General features: G+C 44.3%; 1 protein-coding gene and 1 long non-coding RNA gene across 2 annotated transcripts; both read left to right on the top strand.

The window, feature by feature from the left end:
- Positions 1 to 2,589: 2,589 nt before the first annotated feature.
- LOC116530165 lies at positions 2,590 to 11,245 on the top strand. The gene is made up of 2 exons (XR_004259867.1): positions 2,590 to 2,899; positions 10,996 to 11,245. It is a non-coding gene; the product is annotated as an uncharacterized LOC116530165 (long non-coding RNA).
- Positions 11,246 to 13,879: 2,634 nt separating this feature from the next.
- Positions 13,880 to 20,536, top strand: LOC116530164 (cystatin-9-like). The gene is made up of 3 exons (XM_032248162.1): positions 13,880 to 14,898; positions 16,380 to 16,493; positions 17,450 to 20,536. The coding sequence occupies exons 1-3, from the start codon at positions 14,659 to 14,661 to the stop codon at positions 17,537 to 17,539; spliced, it is 444 nt and encodes a 147-aa protein (XP_032104053.1). The 5' UTR covers positions 13,880 to 14,658; the 3' UTR covers positions 17,540 to 20,536.
- The last annotated feature ends 1,561 nt before the right edge of the window (positions 20,537 to 22,097 follow it).

Genomic DNA, 22,097 nt, shown 5'->3' with positions numbered 1-22,097 from the left:
AGGTGATCCACCCACCTTGGCCTCCCAAAGTGCTGGGATTACAGGCATGAGCCATTGTGCCTGGTCAGCAATATGTTCTTATAAAAATCTGTGTGTTCGCTGGTTGTATAGAAGCTTTCCCATGCAGGAAGGCTAGTACTATAAAATAGTAGCAGGAAGGTTTTTAGAAAATGTGTTACCTTTATGGGGAATTCCTGAATAAATCTCCAGCAATAGAAATACTCATTTCACTGGACAAGTTATAACACAGTTAAATAAGCTATCACAAGCGCGATGCCATTACCATTATTTCTATCATACTTAATTTTATGGGAGAAAGAACAAATGGCATTTTAAGGCTGAAACTGGAAAAGCTAATGAATCGACAAGACTTCCTTGGCTAAATATGTATTACTATCAGTTTTGGTGGCAATCAGATCCACTCCTACAGGAAAACACAAATTAATATTTCATGACTTGTTATTAGAAGGCCTATGCACCCAAGAATAGAGTCTTATATATCTCTTGATTTTATAAATTCCAACATGAGTCAGTGTTATAAATTTTACTGCATTATTTCAAAGTATATTTTCATCAAATAAAAGAAGGCTTACATGACCCACCAACTGATGACAAACAGACCTTTCAGAATCTAGAACCCAGAGACTGGGTCTTTAAGAAATAACACCAGAAAAAGACTGCCCCTAAACTCCACTGGAAATAACCAGCCCAAGTTCTTCTCAGTATCCACACTTCAGCAAAACTTAAGGGCCTTGAGCCCTGCGTCCATGTTTCTCAGCTCACAAGGGCCCTTTCAGACTTCTGTGACTGTATATCCACTGACCACCCCAAGGTGAAACTCTACAGTGTGGTTTCTCTCCAGAAGCAGATGGCATTCTAGCTGTAGACAGCTTCCCCAAGATCATGAATCAAGACTTCTCTTAACGCTATCACGAAGTAATTGTTCCTTTCTCTCTTTTCTCTGTGCCTTCTTTTTGTTTATGAGTGGAAGAATAATGCTGTGATCAGGATCTCCCAATCAATAGCTTCAGCAAGAATTTTAACTGAATGTTGAACGTGTCACGCTAAACTTAAATTCCTGCACAATTTTAGAGATCCTCTAGTTCACCCTATAACAAATTTTACTGATATTCCTAGTGTGACTGCCTGTTGGAATCACATATCTGGGTTATACTTTAAGACTCATACGTTCATATTTCTTGTTTAAATCTAACAGTACACAGAACCTCCAGTGAGGGTTTTGCAGTTAATTTTTGCCAGAAACTGAATTTAAAAACCAAAGGGAAAGATTATCCAACAGTTTATAGACACATTCATAACCCATGGCCTTCAGCCATGCAATAATTCAATAAAATAGCCTAGGATAAGTAATACTAATGCTTATCTTCCGGTGGCCCCTGATACACAAAGCGCCTCACAGGGAACTATCTGTTGTGCCCCTACAGGATATATTTTTATCTGTAGAAGATTTAACAATCAACCATAAGAATGAGCAAATCCGTGTTTTCCTAAATGAGAAATAAAAGGTCAATGTGCATTGCAGATTTCCACAGCACCACTCTTACTCAGTAACGGTCTGGAAGCTAAGCCTTGGTCAACACCCGTTAGTTTGCGTTGTAGAATAACAAAGAATTTGCCAGCAAGCATAAATCCCCCCAAATTTGCCTCTTGTGGTAGAATACTCCTTTCCTGTGTTGACATAAATATAAATGAGGTGATGAGAAATAGATTGCAAACATATAGCTGACTCTACTTTGAAGGTTCTAATACCACAACCTCCTCCAAAATATCTTGCTAAAGTTGTTTTAGTTAACAGCATTGCTTTGGAATACTTCTTGCTCAACAGGAAGGGGTGTGTGAGATAGTTGTCACTGTCTGCTGCACTTAGAGAATTACATGCGGTACAGGAGAAACTCAGTTGCAAGGAATCAACTAGTAAGGCACTTGTTTAAAACGAGCACATTTTTCGGCTGGGTGCAAGGGCTCACGCCTATAATCCCAGCACTTTGGGAGGCTGAGGTGGAGGTGGGTGGATCACAAGGTCAAGAGATCAAGAACATCCTGGTCAACATGGTGAAACCCCATCTCTACTAAAAATACAAAAATTAGCTGGGCATGGTGGCGCGTGCCTGTAGTCCCAGCTACTCAAGAGGATGAGGCAAGAGAATTGCTTGAACCCAGGAGGCGGAGGTTGCAGTGAGCTGAGATCGCGCCATTGCACTCCAGCCCGGGTAACAAGAGAGAAACTCCGTCTCAAAAAAAAAAAAAAAAGTACATTTTTCTTTTGGCTCATTCTTTGATTTATTTAACTTTACTTGGTTTGGTTCTTGGTGGTCTTGGTTACAGAGCATATTTTAGTCTCAGCATTTCCCTCCTGACAGTCAGATTAGCACCCCTGGTGCTCGGTGTCCTCATGAGTCTTAAATGTTTGCAAGGAACTACCTACTCTTTGTCAAATAGCATCACTCCAGTCAGAGTGACAAAAACATGAAGAACAACAAAAGGAATTACTCAGTTAGCCTGGCGTCTTATGAATGCCATACTGAACTAAGTCCTTTATAATGATGAGAGAGCAGAGTTATGCCGAAGTTTTAGTCAACCTCTCCTGATCCTTAAAGCAAATAAGAAGGCCATTAGCTTGAGGTTGGCTCTGTTCTGTAGCTTTCATGTAAGCAAACTGATGCTTACCTTGGAGGCATTACTTGTAGCTGATATTCAAAAAAACAAACCTAGCCTCAATCAGTCACAAGCAGTCAAACCGGCCAAGTGCTTCTCCAACTAGACATCTGCGTGCCCAGTCATGAATCCAAGGGAATGGTAAATTGACAAGAACAAACAAGCATGGAGCTGGTCGGCTACCGCAGAGCCACCTTTGGAGAATTGCCGGTGCCCACAGAAGGTGAGGGCAGCCTGAGCCCAGGCTTGTGGGTGGGAAGCAATCGGGGGACCCCTCTGAGCAGGTCTTGTTCAGAGCTCACACTGTGCTACCCAGGGCTGGATGCTGAAAGCGAAGAAGCAGGTGAGCATCTGGGAGGGAAAGGATGGGAGAGGCCGTGCGACAGGGGGCTCAGGAAGCCTATGGCTCCCACTCTTAGCAAAGGATCAATATCCATCTTGCTAATTTCCCAAGCTGTCAATTGATGGATGTGACTCTCGTCCTCACATGGGGCCACCCAGCCTTACTCCTGGGACATTTCTTAGCTGCTTTCAGATCTGGGGCTCCCTCTTTACTCAGGGTAACCTGTGTTAGGACCTGCTCCCCAGACAGTGGCCTCCTGTGACTCCGCAGGCTGGCTTGTGCGATTCATACCCCCAAGAGCACCAAAGGTCACTCTCTCCCCAGAGCTGCTCTCAGAGGTAAGCCAATGGTTAACCTATTAGTTAATCCTTCAATGAGTGGGTCCACCTGTCCTAGGTAGGCTGTCACCAGAACTGGGCTTCCCTGTGTCATCTGTCCTTGTCCTCTGGAGCAGGCATTGCAGCTCAACAGGGGCCAGGACAGGACCAGGGAGGGAGGGCAGTGGGGCCCCTCCTCTGCCTCCATTTACTTTAGGCTCTAGATTAGGGGAGGGGAACCCTGAGAACTACACTCTCAGGCAGAGGTGATGTTGGATCCCCACCAGGCTCTTTCTTCAAAAGGCAGAGGAAGGCTGGGGAGGAAGACCAGAGAGGGGACAGCCTCTACTCAGGCCTAGGAGACCAGGACCCCAGGGGGACAAGAGCAGTGATCCCTTGTGCCCTGGGTACAGGAAGCTATAGTGGCATGACAGGGCAGAGTCGGGAAACTCAGATTGGCCAGGGGCCTGCAAGGGGACCCCTGGCTGCCTGCCCTCTGCGCTCCCCTCTAAGGGTGGCCTGGTGGAGGCCGCTGCGGGCTCACTCCTCTAAGTCCCTTTGTCAGCTGCACCTGTGCCCACACCACACCCATGCAGCATCCACAGCTCTGGACATGAGGGAAGCTGGTGTCCTGTCTTACTGTCTTACATCATTCAGCCCGGGGCTTTCTTGGAAAGGGCAGTTGTCAATGTCCTCTTCAAATTTCCCACACCTAGTTCTCCCCAGCAGGAGCTCCATTGAGAATACGGTCTCGGACTCCACCTAAAGTACACGGAGAGATTAATGTGAGCACGCCCTCCTTGCTGCATCTAAATCCCTGCAGGTGAAGATGCTGTCAGTGTAGGGAGAGGCCCAAACATGCTACTCCATTAGAGAGCTCACTCATGGGCCTGTCATCAGCTCACTGGAGGTAAAATCCATGGGATCTTCTGCAGATTAAGAAGTTAAAAGCAAAGAGCAGGTATGCATGGTGGGTCCTGGGGCAGACACAGGCTGAGTCAGACCCCATTAATACATCTTCTGTGTCCAGCTTCACCTCCCCATCTCCCATGATGAGACCCAGCTTTACTCTCAGCAGGCATCTGATTCTACAACTGCATTCTCAGAGGACGGTGCCACATGTCCAGAAGGGTGTTGGCTCTCCAAGTGTTTTCAGGGTAACCTCAGCCCTGGGACGGAGGTGTTGTCAAACCTTCCATCTGACCTCCAGCAAGAATGACACACACCGCTCCCACTATACACAGGCCCACACCCTTGGGACAATGGCTTCAAGAAATAACATCTGTCCCATTGCAAAATGTACTTTGAAATTTTCCTTCCTCTTCTTTCCACTCCATTCTATTTCATTCCATTCCATATCCTCTTTCCTCATTCATATGTTCTTATCAAACCCCAGACTGACTCTGGGGTTCAGGAAGCCACATGGAAGGCTGCAGTCCAGAGGGTAGGGGGCAGAGAACCAGTCAGAGCCTTGCACAGAGTCTATCTAGAGGCTTAAGCTCTGGGTAGGATTGGAGTCCCTCTGCTCTTCTTGCAGGATCTTACTGCTGAAGAAGGAAAAGCAATCCCACTTCTCCCTCCTAACCAAAAGTGCTCCACTGGGAGAGCATTTTCATTGTCCGTATCTGCAGTCCAGTGCACTCCCAATTGCATTCTCTAGTGACTCTATTAAAAGAAAAACATTTAGGAGTAAAAACTGTGGTCTGAGGAAGAGTGTAAAAGAACCTTCAGTTCATTAAGTGCAGACACGCCAAGGAGCCTAGAGCAGGTGAAAATTAGAGAAGACGAACCGATCACACAGCAGCCTCTCGGGACTGATGGCAGTTCCTTATTGGTTCTGAATCTGCAGATCTCTCCCTGTCTCTGTCTCTCTCTCTCTCTCTCTCTCTCTCTCTCTCACACACACACACACACACACACACACACACACACACAGTCTCCAGTTTTCCCCATATTTTAAATATCTGTTGTTATTTTATGTCTTTGAAATGTTTCTCAATCTTTCTTTATGGACATTTTTAGTCCAAATTGTGTTTTTAACTCAGTAGCTTTACCTCCTTAGTAGTCCTTATTTTGAAGTCATTCTTCAGTTGAATAATGTCATAGAAAAGATGAAGATTGAAAAAAAAATTTCTTGCACTGTTAATCAGATTTGAATAAATTCTTAGATATTTCAAAGTAAAATGTTTTCAAAAACTTACTAGTACACTAGATTTTATTTATTTTACCTTACTATACTATAGACCTAAAATTTTACCTTACTACAGACTACAAATGATAAACCAAGACTCCTTAATTAGACACCATACCCTTGTCCATTGGTAGCAAGTAAAGGAGGGCTGGGAAGGAAAGGATGTGGTTACCAACCTTCTCTCTCCAGGAACTTAATGTGCGCACCAGCCGGTAGGCATATGTGTTCGTGCTCTGCGGTTGAATGTGTGTGGTACAAACTCCACCATGGAGGGGAAGTATTCAGCCGTGAGTATTTGGTCAACATTGTTCTCATGCTCTTTGGCAGAGTCAGGAAAGAAGAGAGAGCGGGAAAGAGAAAGAGATAAAGAAATGAAAAGGGGCAGAAGTAATGCAAAAGGGCAGACCCCTAGAAACACATATGCATATGAAAACACCAGGCACAGAAAACACATTTTAGACTAAACCTCCAATCATGAAACATGCAATAATAAATTGATAAAATATGTCTTGTCAGAACTAAAAGCTCTTGCTCAGTGAAAGCCCATGTGATGAGGATGGAAAGACAAACTACAGAGTGGGAGAAAATATTTGCAAACCATATGTCCATCAGACAACTAGTATCTAATATATGTAATAAACTCTCACAACTCAACATTAAAAAATTGGTGGTGGCACATGTTCTCACTCATAAGTGGGAGTTGAACAATGAGAACACATGGACACAGGGAGGGGAACGTCACACACCAGGGCCAGTGTGGGGATGGGGGACAAGGGGAGGGAGAGTATTAGAACAAATAGCTAATGCATGTGGGTCTTAAAACATAGATGATGGGTTGATGGGTACAGCAAGTCGCCATGGCATATGTATACCTATGAAACAAACCTGCATGTTCTGCACATGTATCCCAGGGCTTAAAGTAAAATAAATAAATAAATAAGAGAAAAATGAATCCTGATTTTGAGATCTATCCATATTGCTGCTCATTAACCTAATAAATTTATTTAAACAGCTAAAAAAAAAAATCAGTGGTGGATTCACCACCTGGAAACACACTTGAAGATTTGCGGGGGGAGGTAACAGTGGGAGTGAGACCAGCCCTTTGATTTGTGTGGAAGCTGGCTGAGGCCTGTGACTGCCAACTTTCCCCCACTTCCCTAACTACCTGCATGACACAGCAAAGGGAGCCATAATCCTCCTAGGTACACAACTTCAGCGACCTGGGAATCTCAGTTCCATCTCCCACAGCAGCCGCAGAAAGACCTGCCCAAAGAGAGTCTGAGCTCAGACACAACTAGCCTCGCCCACACCTTATGGTCCTTCCCTACCACCCTGGTAGAGAAAGACAAAGGGCATATACTCTTGGAAGTTCTAGGGCCCTGTCCACCACTGGTCACCTCTCCACGCTACTATAGCTGATGCTTTCTGTAAAGCACCACCTCCCCACAAGTGGCCAACCAGTACAAAAATAGAGCATTAAACCGCCAAATCTAAGAACCCTCACGGAGTCCGATGTACTCACCTGCCACTTCCACCTGAACACGTGCTGGTATCCATGGTTGAGAGACCCACAGACAATTTACATCACAGGATCTGTGCAGACAACCCCCAGTACCAGCCCAGAGCCTGGTAGACATGCTGGGTGGCTAGACCCAGAAGAGAGACAGTGACCACTGCAGCTTGGCTCACAGGAAGCCACATCCATGGGAAAAGGGGGAGTACTACAACAAGTGAACTTCTAGTGGGAGAAAGTAATCAGGACAACAGCCTTCAGCTCTAGGCCTTCCCTCTGACAGAGCCCACCCAAATGAGAAGAAACCAGAAAACCAGCCCTGGTTATATGAGAAAACAAGACTCTTTACTACCCCCAAAATGTCACACTAGTTCGCCAGCAATGGATCCAAACTAAGAAGAAATCCCTGAATTATCTGAAAAAAGATTCTCGAAGTCAGTGATTAAGCTAATGAGAAAGGCATCAGAGAAAAATGAAACCCAATGCAAGGAAATCCAAAAAACAATACAGGAAGTAAAGGGAGAAAAAATTAAAGGAAATAGAGAGCTTAAAGAAAAAAACAATAAAAATTCTGGAAACTTTGGACACCCTTTTAGAAATGTGAAATGCTCTAGAAAGTCTCATCAATAGAATTGAACATGTAGAAGAAAGAAATTCAGAACTCTAAGAAAATATCTTAGAATTAACCCAATCTGACAAAGACAAAAGAATAAGAAAATATAAACAAAGCCTCCAAGAAATCTGGGATTATGTTAAATGACCAAATCTAAAAATAATTGATGTTCCTGAGGAAGAAGAGAATTCTAAAAACTTGGAAAATATATTTTGGGAAATAAGTGAGAAAAACTTCCCTGGCTTTGCTAGAGACCTAGACATCCAAATACAAGAAACACAAATAACACCTGGGAAATTCATTATTCAGGAGAGATTCTTGCACATGCATGCTTATAGCAGCACAATTTACAATTGCAAAATCATGGAACCAACCCAAATGCCCATCAATCAATGAGTGAATAAAGAAACTGTAGTATATATACACAAGAGAATACTACTCAGCCATAAAAAAGAATGAATTCACAGCATTTGCAGTAACTTGGGTGACATTAGAGACTATTATTCTATGTGAAGTAACTCAGGGATGAAAAGCCAAACACTGTATGTTCTCACTGATACATGGGAGCTCAGCTATGAGGACACAAAGGCATAAGAATGCTATAATAGATCCTGGGGACTTGGGGGAAAGAGTGAGGGGGGGACAAGGGATAAAACACTGCTTAGATGGTAGGAGCACCAACATCTCCCGAATCACCACTAAGGAACTTACTCATGTAACCAAATACCACCTGTACCCCAATAGCTTATGAAATACTAAAAATATATATAAATAAAAAATCAATAAAAAGAACTTAAGAGCTCAAAGACAGAGCTTTCAAATTAACCCAATCAGACAAAGACAATTTTTTTTTTTTTTTAATGAACAAGGCTTCAAGAAATTTTGGATTATGCTACATGGCCAAACCTAAAAACTATTGGTGTTCCTGAAGAAGAGGAGAAATCTAAAAGTCTAAAAAACTTATTTGAGAGAATATGTGAAAAAAATCTTTCCTGACCTTGCTAGAGATCTACACATGCAAATACAAGTACATAAAAGAACACCTGAAAAAATCATCACCAAAAGATTTTCACCTAGGCACATAGACATCAGGTTGTCTAAAGTCAAGATAAAGGAAATAATCTTAAGAACTGTGAGATAAAAGCATCAGGTAACCTATAAAGGAAAACATATCAGATTAACAGTAGATTTCTCGGCATAAACCTTACCTGCCAGAAGGCGTTGGGGTCCTATCTTTAGCCTCCGGAAACAAAATAATTGTCAGCCAAGGATTTTGTAGCCAGTAAAACTCAGCTTCATAAATGAAGGAGAAATAAAATCTTTTTTGGATGAATGCTGTGAGAATTTGCCACTGCCAATCCAGTACTACAAGAAATGCTAAAAGGTGTTCTAAATCTTGAAAGAAAAACTTGAAATACACCAAAATAGAACCTCCTTATAGCATATATCTCATAGGGCCTATAAAACAATGATACAATAAAAAAATCAAGATACTTAGTCAACAACCAGCATAATGAATAGAACACGACCTCACATCTCAATAGTAACATTGAATGTAAATGAACTAAATGCTCCACTTAAAAGATACAGAACAGCAGAATGAATAAAAATCCACCAACGAAGTACCTGCAGTCTTCAAGAGACTCACCTAACACGTAAGGACTCAAACAAACTTAAGGTAAAGGGGTGGAAGAAGATATTACATGCAAAGGGAAACCAAAAGCAAGCAAGAATAGCTATTCTTATACCAAACAAAACAGACTTTAAAGCAGAAATAGTGATAATGTGATTAAAGCCCTCAGAAAAATCAGCATAGAAGGGACAAGGTAATAAGAACCATCTATCACAAACCCACAGCCAACATCATACTGAATGGGGAAAAGTTGAAAGCATCTCCCCTGAGAACTGGAATAAGACAAGGATGTCCACTCACACCACTCCTATTCAACATAGTACTGGAAGTCTAGTCAAAGCAATCAGACGAGAGAAACAAAGCACATCCAAATTGGTAAAAAGGAAGTCAAACGGTTGCTGTTCACTGGTTATATGATTGTATACCTGGAAAACTCTAAAGATTCGTCTAAAAAGCCCATAGATCTGATAAATGAACTTGGTAAAGTTCCAGGATATAAAATCAATGTACACAAATCAGTAGCATTGCTATACACCAGGAAAGACCAAGCTGAGAATCAAATAATGAACTCAATCCTTTTTACAACAGCTGCAACAATAAAATAAAATATTTAGGAATATACCTAGCCAAGGAGGTGAAAGACCTCTACAAGGAAAAATATAAAACACTGCTGAAATAAATCACTGATGATACAAACAAATGGAAACACATCACATGCTCATGGGAGGGTAGAAACAATATTGTGAAAATGACCATACTGCCAAAAGAAATCTCCAGATTTAATGTAGTTCCCACCAAAATTCCATCATCATTCTTCACAGAACTAGAGAAAAGAATCCCCACAGTCATATGGATCCAAAGAAGAGGCCACATAGCCAAAGCAAGACTAAGCAAAAAGAACAAATCTGGAGGCATCACATTACCTGACTTCAAGCTGTACTACAAGGCTATAGTTACCAAACGACATGGTACTGGTATAAAAACAGGCATATAGCCCAATGGAAATGAGTAGTAAACTCAGAAATAAAGCCAAATACTTACAGCCAACTGATCTTCTACAAAGCATACAAAATCTGCATAAAGTAGAGAGAGTACACCTTATTCAGGAAGTGGTGCTGGGATAATTGGCAAGCCACACGTAGAAGAATGAAACAGGATCCTCGTCTCTCACCTTATACAAAAATCAACTCTAGATAGATCAAAGACTTAAATTTAAGACTTGAAACCCTAAAAATTCTAGAAGATAACACTGGAAAAATTCTTCTAGACATTGGTTTAGGCAAAGAGTTCATGACCAAGAACTCAAGAGCAAATGCAATAAAAATAAATAGATGGGACCTAGCTAAACTAAATTAAACTAACAAGCTTCTGTCCAGCAAGAGAAATAATTAGCAGAGTAAACAGAAATCCCACAAACTGGGAGAAAATATTCCCAAACTATGCATCTGATGAAGGTCTAATATCCAGAATCCACAAGGAACTCAAACAAATCAGCAAGAGAAAAGCAAATAACCCCATCAAAAAGTGGTCAAAAGACATGAATAGACAAGTCTCAAAAGAAGATATACAAATGACCAACAAACACATGAAAAAATGCTTAATATTTCTAACTATCAGAGAAATGCAAATCAAAACTGCAAGAAAAGTGAAGTTAGACCCCTACATCTCACTATATTAAAAAAAAAAATGATTAAATTCTTAAATTTAAGACCTGGAACTGTGAAACTTCCAAAAGAAATCATTGGAAAAACATTTCAGGATACTGGTGTGGGCAAAGACTTTTTGGGTAAGGAATTCAAAAGCACAGGCAACAAAAACAAAAATAAACAAACAGGATCACATCAAGCTGAAAGCCACTGCGCCACAAAGACTGAATGGGACATACTTTCATGTCCCTTTGTATGCCTTATAATTTTTTTGAAAAACTGGGCATTTAAATGCTAAATTGTGGTAACTCTAGGAGTCTGAGTCTGCTTTCTCCTTAAGATTTACTGCTGTTTTCTGTGGATTGTAATTGTGTCTTTGTTTAGTGACTTTTCTGAACTATGTGCAGAGTGTGTTACTTGTCACATGTGGTCAAAGTCACCAAACAATTGTAACAGCAATGACAATCTTCCAAAACTAGCTCACGAGGTGCATGTATTGGGCACACCTTCAATGCTTAGGCCACTCACACCTTGGTCCTGGCCACGGCTTCTTGCTTGAGCTGAAGTTGAAAGTCAGGCAGAGATGCAAGTTCAGGGTAACCTCTGGTCTTTCTTGACCTGTCTCTTGTTTTTGAACTGACCAAAGACCTATCTATGAGCTAAAACTGTGTCAATTTGCACCATTATTTTTGTTGTCATTATTTCATTTCCCAATCTCAGTTTTTAGGGAACCGACGAGAAGGTTTCATTTCTGTCTAACTCATGCAGTGGGAAGGAATCCTGCAGTGCTGGCTTCTGCCTTACAATTATAAGCAAGACTTTGCCAAGTGAAAAGGAGAGTACGAATCTTGTGTCATGGATCCCTTGACTTGTGAGTTGTGCTTGACTGAAAATCTTTCTCAAGTGAAAATCTTTCAGAATGCAGTAGATCTCACAAATAATTTTGCAAATAGTTGTGTGGCTGAGCTGTTTGTTTGCCATGAGTAAATAAATATGAGGAGATTGAGTCAGCTAGGCTTGATCAGAAGACACATGACATTTCAACAACCCAATAGGGTCCAGACAGGTGGCTCATGCCTGTAATACCAGCACTTTAGGAGACTGAGGTGGGAGGATCACTTGAGGCCAGGAGTTTGAGACCAGCTTGGCCAACATGGCAAAACTCCTTCTCTACTAAAAATATAAAATTAGCTGAGCCTGGTGGGGCATGCCTGTGATCTCAGCTATTTAGGACGCTGAGGCAGGAGAATCTCTTGAGCCCAGAAGGTGGCGGTTGCAGCAAAGAGCCAAGATCACGCCACTGCACTCAAGCCTGGGTGACAGAGGGAGACTCTAGTCTCAAACAAAACAAAATCTGAAAAAAACAAAAACAAAAAAACATGAAACAATGCAACAGTGAAAGATTTCACCTGTCATCATTGCTAATCAGGACACAGGTTTCAGCCACTCTGTGTCACCCACTTCCTGGAGTTGGGGCAGAGGATCAAGATGCAGGTGGCGCATGGCTCCTGCACAGCAGCTCCCCACATACTAGCTGCTTTCTTCCATGCGTGGTGGGTGGGGTCTCCTGTGAGCAGACACTCGGGACCTGATATTAGATCAGGCAGCAGGGCTCTTCACCTGCAGCTTTCTTGACCTGGCCAGTGCTGTGCTAGTATGGACAGATGCAGTGACACTCTGCCTGGGGCTGGCCCTGCTGTGACCTGGGAACAGGTGTGGGACACGGTCAGAGCAGGTCTTGTAGAATCAGTCTTGCTGACTTGGGACTGGTCGCTCCATTCTGTTATCTGGCAACAAGGCTAGGTTCTTGCCCATATTGCACTGCCATAGTCTTCTCAGCCAAACTCCCCGCTCTCACTTTTTCATACTTCACCAGTCCTGCACTATTTAATGTCCATTCTTATAGCAGCACAATATTATCATTTCCTCCTTCAGATTAGTTATTGCCAGGAAATTGATTTAAATGTAACCACCTGGCCAGGTGCGGTGGCTCACGCCTGTAATCCCAGCACTTTGGGAGGCCGAGGCGGACGGATGACGAGGTCAAGAGATCGAGCCCATCCTGGCCAACATGGTGAAACCCCGTCTCTACTAAAAATACAAAAATTAGCTGGGCATGGTGGCGTGTGCCTGTAGTCCCAGCTACTCAGGAGGCTGAGGCAGGAGAATTGCTTGAGCCTGGGAGGTGGAGGTGGCAGTGAGCTGAGATCACGCGCCGCTGCATTCCAGCCTGGAGACAGAGAGAGGCTCTATCTCAAAAAAAAAAAAAAAAAAAAAGAGTAACCACCTAACATCACCTAAGTGTTGGCAAAATGTCTCACTCTAGAACACCAAGAAGGATAGTCAGATGGAGACCAAAATGATCAAGGGTCAGAAGAATAGCCCAAACTCTATCTCATTGAGACAGAAACATGTACTCTCCCGGGCAAGTGTTTAAACATTTGATCTAGAATGGTGTTCCAGTCACAAGACGTAAGTGTCTCTGGTGGGGCTGCAGATGTTGGGAGGTGAAAGTTTGGCTCTGGCTCAGATGGAACCAGGGCCGACAAGGCTTAGAAACGCATGCAGCGCTGGGCTGGGCATGACCGGGCTGGGGCCTCAGGACTTGGGTCTCTGTCTTTCCTGCCCTTTTCTCACAATATTCATTGTCCCTTCCAGGTCAAAATGGTTGATAAAAGTTGCCATTTTTTTTCTTAGCATTTTTTCCCTTGGTTCACAGAGTACAATTGTTGAGATATTAGACAACAAAAGAACAAACTGATATCTTAGTTATTTTTCTGAACAGTGGAGATCCTTTTTTTTTTGGGTGAAGGAGGAGAGAGTGAGAGTCAAGATTTCCCCGGGTCTTATCTCAGTTTGCTGTGGGAGGTGAAGGCACAGAATCATCCAAGGACACCAGGCACCTGAGGACACCCAGAATCTGTTGAAGCAGCTTTGATATCTAGTGGCAGAGGGTAGCTCCTCTCCTGCCTGTGCCTTGCACTGCCCTAGAGAAAATAGGGCAGAAGGAAGGCAGATGAGTGACTCCACATGCAGAGCTGCCTCCCTTTAATCCAGGATTCTGTCCTTCCTGTCCTGTAGAACTGCCTGTCACCAGTGTGGGCTGAGACAAGTTTGTCTCACAGAGCTGTCTTCTCCTTGGGGCCAAGTTTGCAGCTACTCGGTGTCACATGCTGACTCAGTTTGGCACCTGACCACTCAGCCTGCTTCTTGAATCTTTTGGGAGGACAGTGCAAGAGCAAAGCTTTGGTGCAGCTGGTGACCTGAGAAGCTCACCTGTAAGGGCTACAGATGACACAAAGCCAGGGGCCAGCAGATGAGCTCCCAAGGCTCAGGCCTCACAAGGAAACCAAGGGACCAGGGCTCAGTGTCCTTGTGATGCTCACCCTCCCACCTGGTAAAAGGCAAGCTCTTTACTTCCTCTTATGGATTTCCACACAATCTGTGTGCTTCTTCTTTTTCCTTCTGTGACTATTTCATGATTTAAAATTCACCCTGCTATACAGGGCCAGCCATAAGCTGTATGGTGGAAATAACTTAAACTGCCTTGGCTGGAGGAGGCGAGGCAATGTGTGGGAAGGGACAGGGCGTCCTGGCAGAGCTGAGGACCAGTAGGAGGAGTCTGTGCCTGAGCGGATGAGATTGAGGGCTGCGCCTGGGTCCAGCTAACTCCTGTGCACACAGGGGCTGGGAAGAGCAAAGGCAGGGGTGGCTGCTGTCAGCACTATGCCAGGCCTGCTGCAGAGGGGGGCTCTGCCCTGGGCGCTGCTGCTGCTTCTCTTAGACTTTCAGCTCCTGCTGACCCATGCCTGGCATTTCCATGAGCAAAGGGACTGTGACGAATCCAATGTCATGGCTCGTTACCTCCCCGCCACAGTGGAATTTGCCATATACGCCTTCAACCAACAGAGCAAGGACCACTACGCCTACAGACTGGTGCACATCTTGAATTCCTGGAAGGAGCAGGTTGGTGACCATGTCCTCTCTTGCCCTGGCATCTGCTGCTAAGGGAGAAATGGGAGTGGGGTGGGGACAGGGGTTCTTATTGAAGATTATTGTTCACTAGTTATAGTCCATACTTGAGATAATACAAGGTAACTTAGTTAATTTTTGATTTTGAAAACATCTAAGTTAGGAATTTTTAAAAAATTGATCCTAATCGACTCTCATGCAAAACGTATTGTTTAATCTCCGTCTTTTTATGACATTATTTGGCTGAATAATGACTTCAAAATGAGGACTACCAAGAAAACAAAGACACAGAATAAAGAAAAGGGCTAAACAGAAAATGTCAATAGAGAGTAATTAAGAAATATTTCCCAAAAATGTGATTTTAAAAAAGGTAATTATAAAAATAAAAACTAAAAAAGAGAACAGTAAGGGTTGAGGAGCAGTAAGAAACCCCCATCAATCCCAAAAGACCTCTGGGTGGTCAGTTCCTCTTTGCTGATTTCTACCTTCTCTGCGCACCTTGTTGTGTCTGTGCTTAATAAACTGAAGGCTCTTTTACACTCTTCTTCAGACCGGGTCTTAATGCTAAATGTTCTCCTTCTAATGGAGTCACTACAGAATGCAATCAGGAACACACTGTTCATTGGCACTGCAGGCATGGACGATGAAAATCGTCTCCAAGTGGAGGGCTTCTATTTGTTTTGTTTTGTTTTTGAGATGATGTCTCGCACTGTCATCCAGGCTGGAGTGCAGTGGTATGATCTCTACTCACTGCAACCTCCGCCTCTCAGATTCAATTCTCCTGCCTCAGCCTCCGGAGTAGCCGGAATTATAGGTGCCTGCCACATGCTTGGCTAATTTTTTGTATTTTTAGTAGAGACGGGGTTTCACTCTGCTGGCCAGGCTGGTCTTGTACTCCTGACTTCATGATAAGCCTGCTTTGGCCTCCCAAAGTGCTAGGATTACTGGCTTGAGCCACCATATCCAGCCCTAGATGGTGTTTCTTGAAGCCATTGTCCCCAGGGTGTGTGCCTATGTGTAGTGGGAGTGCTGGGTGGCATTCTTGCATTTTTTTATTGGAGGTCAGATGGAAGATTTGACAACAAGCTGTGGATGAGGCTCCCTCTGGCCCTCAGGGCTGAGGTTACCCTGAAAACTCTTGGATAGCCAACACCCCCCCTAGGCACATGGGGCCATCCTCTGAAAATGCAACTGCAGGTTCAGACACTGGCCGAGAGTGAAGCTGGGGTCTCGTCATGGGAGAGTGGGAAGCACAACTGGAAATGAGGATACATTTGTGGGTTATGACTCAGCCTGTGTCTGCCCTACCATGCCCATCTGCTTTTTGTTCTTAACTCCCCAATCTAAAGATCTCCTGATGCCAGGCCCAGGGTTAGCTCCCTAATGGAGAAGAGTGTTGGGAATTCTCCTACACCAGCAGCTACTTAGAGGCAGCAAGCGGGGCGTGTTCACATTAATCTCTCCGTGTACTTTAGGTGGAGTCCAAGACCGTATTCTCAATGGAGCTCCTGCTGGGGAGAACTAGGTGTGGGAAATTTGAAGAGGACATTGACAACTGCCCTTTCCAAGAAAGCCCAGAGCTGAACGATGTAAGACAGTAAGACAGGACACCAGCTTCCCTCATGTCCAGAGCTGTGGGTGCTGCACGGGGTGTGGTGTGGGCACAGGTGCAGCTGACAAAGAGACTTAGAGGAGTGAGCCCGCAGCGGCCTCCACCAGGCCACCCTGCTTGTGACTTTGTGAGGAGCGCAGAGGGCAGGCAGCCAGGGGTCCCCTTGCAGGCTCCCGGCCAGTCTGAGTTTCCCAACTCTGCCCTGTCATGCCACTAAAGTTGCCTGCACCCAGGGCACATGGGCTTCAGACTGCTCTTTCCCCCAGGGGTCCCAGGCTCCTGGGCCTGAGTAGAAGCTGTCCCCTCTCTGGACCTCCTCCCCTGCCTTCTGGATGAACCTGGGATCCAACATCACCTCTGTCTGTGGATGCAGTTCTCACCTCAGGGTTCCCCTACACCGCCCTAGACTCAAAAGAGGTGGAGGCTGAGAAGGAGCCCCTCTACTCTCCCTCCCAGGCCCTGCCCAGGGCCCTTCTAAGCTGCAGCACCTGCTCTAGGGAACAAGCTTCAAGTAAAGCCTGGCTCTGTGGAAACTCTTCCTGTGCTTAATCAACCCCTGAATTATAAGATTAACAAACAAGTAGCTAATCGCTGAAATCTGGGAACTGCTTCCACTGAGACAATGCATTCTCCTGCACTCTTGGGTCCAGGGATTACACCAGGATAGCCTGGGGTTCCCCTGAAAGCCACTGCTGGAGGGAGGGAACATGGTGTGGGTGCCCCTGGGTCAGAAGAGAGCTGCAGTTCAGCTCAAACCTCCAGAACAGCCCAGGACTCAGGCTTGGGGGCAGCACTTGATGGCCACGGCCTCCATCTTCCCACTGCTTGACCTGGGAAAGGACCATGTGGAGAGGAAGCCATTGTTGAGAGCTTGCGCCGTGAGCTTCCTGAGCCTCCCTGACCCACTGTCCCTTCCTGTGCTTCTTCTCTCAGACTTTCACCTGCTTCTTCACCATCAGCACCAGGCCCTGGAGGACACACTTCGGCCTCCTGAACAAGGCCTGCCTGGAAGGATTCCACTGAGGGAAAGCCACTCCCAGGCCTGGGTGTGTACTGCTCCCACATTCTGTGGTCATCAGCACTTCTCTCCTGACAACTCTCCAGTGACGGACCAGCTCTGTACTTGTTTGTTATCCTGTTTTGCAAGCATTTGAGATCTCAGACCAGCGTTTTAGAAAATCCACACACCTTGAGCCATTTAATCATGTGGTACAGATCATTAAACATCAGCATGTTCGGAAGCTTTGTGTGCTGTAGTTCTGGATGAAAGGGGTTGAGTGTTTGATGGAGTTACTCTCATCAGGGCAGACAGGGAGGATCTGGGTAGATGGATTTCCGAGCCAGCTCCAGGCGGCACAAGTGGTGCATCTGAGCTGCTGTCTCAGGGCTCAGGGCCAATAACCCATGTGGCCAGAGGGACAGTGACTATCTCCTCTCAGATACCTCATGTGCATGAATGAGCTCAGACAGGGCCTCGGGCTCCCTGGGTCTTGTGGCCTCTGCTCTTGAAGCGTGGCTCACATGCTTTTCCTGGTCCTTGGCAGGTTGATGGGTGGAGGAAAGTCTTCTAGGCTCATCCTCATAAAATGGTCCTGACATGTGAGACGGCAGCAGCATCTTTGGAAAATCTCTTTAAAATGTTGAACCTCAGGGCCTCCCCACCTTTGGAAAATAAGTCTGCATTCTCATTAATCCCCAGGGGTGCATGAACCTGGATAACAACATAAGAAACATAAAGGAGCAGCATTAAGCAAAATGGAAGTTACACAAGATTAAAGGTATAGGATTTGTTCAAGAAGGAAACCAAGACCAAGCTACTTTCTCCGAGAGGGGAGAGATTGTCCAGTGTGGGATGTGCAGGTGCATGAGAGAGGCAGGAAGGGAGTGAGAGGGCTTTGGACTTACTTACAGAGGGTTAACCGATTGCTTACTTCTGAACCAGCCTAGGTGGACAGAAAACCTCAGGAACATAGGAATTAAATTGCCCACTTTTCATGCCCAATTACATAGGATATTTTCACAATGTTTATTGCAGTAAAAATCCCTGGAGTGATACCAGCAAGTTGGCAGAATAGAAACTTTCAAAAAAGTTCATCCCTTCACAAATGCCCCAGTTTGAGCAACTACGCAAACATAAAATATCCTCACGGGAGCTAGTAAGACCAAGTGATAGATTTCAACACTTGGGTAGCACAGAAATAAGAAAAGAATGTTGAAGAGAGTAGTAGGGAGAGTTTTATATGACCCACACCATCCTTCCTCCCACTCCAGGCTGTACAATGTGGACAGAAATATCCTCTTCGTGAAGGAAGGTGAGTGAGTATTAAACTTTGCCTCAGATCTCAACACTGCACCTGCCATAGTAAAACCAGTGCCAGGCGGTCCCACAGGACCCCAGCTTTCAGGCTGGCACCATGGTCCAAGGCTACAGCCCCACCCCAACACTAAGACAGCTATTGTGGTCCCAGGTTGTAGGCTAACCCAGCACTAGGTCAGCTCTGACAGGTAAAGGCTCCAGACTGGCCCCTCAGAGTCAGTCTCCAGTTACTGCAACCCTTGACTTCAGGTCAGCACCAGAAGATATACAAGCCTGCATATACTCAAGACCATCCCCTGTGACCCTGTGCTCCAGTAAACCCAAAGATCGGGCCTATCTTAGAAGTTGCCACTGCCAGTCCAGGCTCTGCAAACCCAGGTTCTAGAATTTCCCCTGCACGCCCAGGTTCCAGGCCAGCCCCCACAGTCCCAGGACCCATAGTCAGCCTGAAGAGTTGATGACACCAGATCTGAACCAGGCCCTGTGCCCCAGGCTCCAAGCCAGTCCTCATGAATCTAGCCTCCAGGCCAACATGCACACATCTAACCTCCAGACTGGCTTCTATAGACCTATGCTCCAGACGAGAACTTGCAAATCCAGGTTCTAGGACTCCCCTGCATCACACTGCCCCAGGACCCAGGCTTGTCCCCAGAGTGCCAGGCTCAGTGAACCCAAGATCTAGACATGTTTCAGTGTATCCTGGGTCCAGAACCATAACAGTAGACTCCTGAACAAGCTTTCCCTGTGGACCAAAGCTCAAGAACCACCTGTGGACTCAGTCTTCAGGATTGCCTCTGAAAACCAAGGACCCAGGCCTATAGATGTGGAATCAGGCTCCAGGCTTTCTCCAGGGCTAGGCTAGAATCTATAGACTCAGGCTCCAGTTCCATCACAGGCACCACTCCCATCCCAGCACCTGGATGGCCACTGCAGACACAGATTTAGGGTTTCCTCAGTGCCAACTCAGCCTCTGTGGACTCAGGATTCAGACTTGCCCAGTTGATTCAGCCTTCAGGCCCAACCACATGGAAGAAGGCTATAGAACCATCATTGTAGACCCAATCAACAGGTCAATCCTGGTGAGCCCAGGCTGCAGGCCCAACCCCACAGAACCAAGCACCACGTGAGCCTGCCCAAGAACTCCAGCATCAAGCTTATCACGGACTAATTCTGGGCATCAGATCCATGCCCAGAATTCTGGACAGAATGATTGGTGAAGGGCTTTTCCTGTCAAAGTCAGTCTATATTTATTGGAACAAGTGCCTACTTAAAATGCACAGTCACCAACACATGGCCATAAGAATTGCAAACAATCAGGGAAACATGACACTATCATAAAAATAAAGCACCAGTAACTGACCCTAAAAAAAGTGGAGATTTACAAATATCTGACAAAAAAAATTCAAAGTAGTTATATTTAAACGCTCAGTGCACTACAAGAGAATATCAAAATACATATAAATAAAATCAGTAAAAGCACACACAAATAAAATTATAAGATCAAAAAAGAGAGAAACCATAAAAAAGAACAAAACAAATTCTGGAGCTAAAGACACAATGACTCACTGAAAAATTTCTTCACCAGTAGACTTGATTAACCGGAAGAAGGGGTCAGTGAGATTAAGAACAGGTCATTTGAAATTACCCTGTGAGATAAACAAAACAGAAAGCACAAAAAGAGTAAAGAAATCCTACAGAATTTACAAAAACTTATCAAGCAAACCAATGAATGTTCTCAGAAGGAATACAAAAGAGGAAAAGACAAAACACCTTTAAGTAAATAATGGCAGAAAATTCTTCAAATCTGGAGCTAGAAATTAACATATAGATTCAGGAAGCCCAAATAACCCTAAATAAATATACAGTGATCTTTACCCAATGCATTATAATACAATTTTCAACTGCCAAAGGCAAAGATAATTTTTGAAAGTAGCAAGAAAAAATCAACTTGTCACATACAAGAGAACCATTATAAGATTATCCTCTAATATCTCAGCAGAGACCTTAAAAACCAGGACAAAGCTGAATGATATATTAAATACACTGAAATTTTTTTTTTAAAAATTGGCAACCAAAAATACTATAAACAATAAATCTGTCCTTCAGAAATGAAGGACAAATAAGAATTTTCCCAGGCAGATTAAACTGTGGAAGTTCATCACCACTAGACCTGCTTTAAAAGAAATACTGGCTGGGTGTGGTGGCTCATACCTGTAATCCCAGCACTTCAACAAGGCTGAGGTGGGGAGATTGTGAGGTCAGGAGTTTGAGATCAGGCTGGCCAACATGGTGAATCAACCTCTCTACTAAAAGTACAAAAATTAGCCAGGCATGGTGGCAGGTGCCTGTAATCTCAGCTACTTTGGAGGCTGAGGCAGGAGAATTGCTTGAACCCAGGAGACGGAGATTGCAGTGAGCCAAGATCATGCCTCTGCACTCCAGCCTGGGCAATAACAGTGAGACTCGATCTTTGAAAAAAAAAAAAAAAGAAAGAAAGAGAAAAGAAAAGAAATGCTAAAGAACATTCTTTTAGTTGAAAGAAAATAATTCTCATTGGTAACATAATAATATATGAAAATAAAAATCTCCCTGATAGTTTCTAAGGACATCCTGAAATTCAGAATACTCTAATACTATAATGGTAATGTGTAAATCCCTTATATCTTTAGTATGAAGATTTTAGGACCAAACTCTTTGAAATAATAGTAGCTACAATGATTTGTTAAGGCAGTGGTCCCCAACCTTTTTGGCACCAGGGACCAGTTTCATGGAAGACAATTTTTCCATGGACTGGGGGTTGAGGGGTAGGGAATGGTTTTGGAATTATTCCACCTCAGATTATCAGGCATTAGTTAGATTCTCATAAGGAGCATGCAACCTAGATCCCTCGCAGGTGCAGTTCACACTCCTATGAGAATCTTATGCCACTGCTGACCTGACAGAAGGCAAAGCTCAGGTGGTAATGCTTTGTCAGCCATTGCTCACCTTCTGCTGTGCAGCCTGGTTTCTAAAAGGCCACAGACTGGTACCAGATGGCAGCCCAGGAGTGGGGACCCCTGTTTTGAGGGGTACACAATATTAAAAGATGTAAACTGTGACATCAAACCCACAAAATGCTGGGAGAAGAGTGTAGAATTTTTCAATGCAATTGAAGTTAGGTTATTGTCAGCTTGACATAGCCTGCTATAACTATAAGATATTTTGTGTAAGCCTCATGGTAACCAAAACCAAAAACCTGTAGTAGATAAAGAAAATATTAGCATA

The sequence above is a fragment of the Sapajus apella genome, unplaced genomic scaffold (assembly GCF_009761245.1).
Source record: "Sapajus apella isolate SASKATOON/1434 unplaced genomic scaffold, GSC_monkey_1.0 scaffold65, whole genome shotgun sequence".
Classification (NCBI taxonomy): Eukaryota; Metazoa; Chordata; class Mammalia; order Primates; family Cebidae; genus Sapajus; species Sapajus apella.
This window is presented reverse-complemented; position numbering and strand designations above follow the sequence as displayed.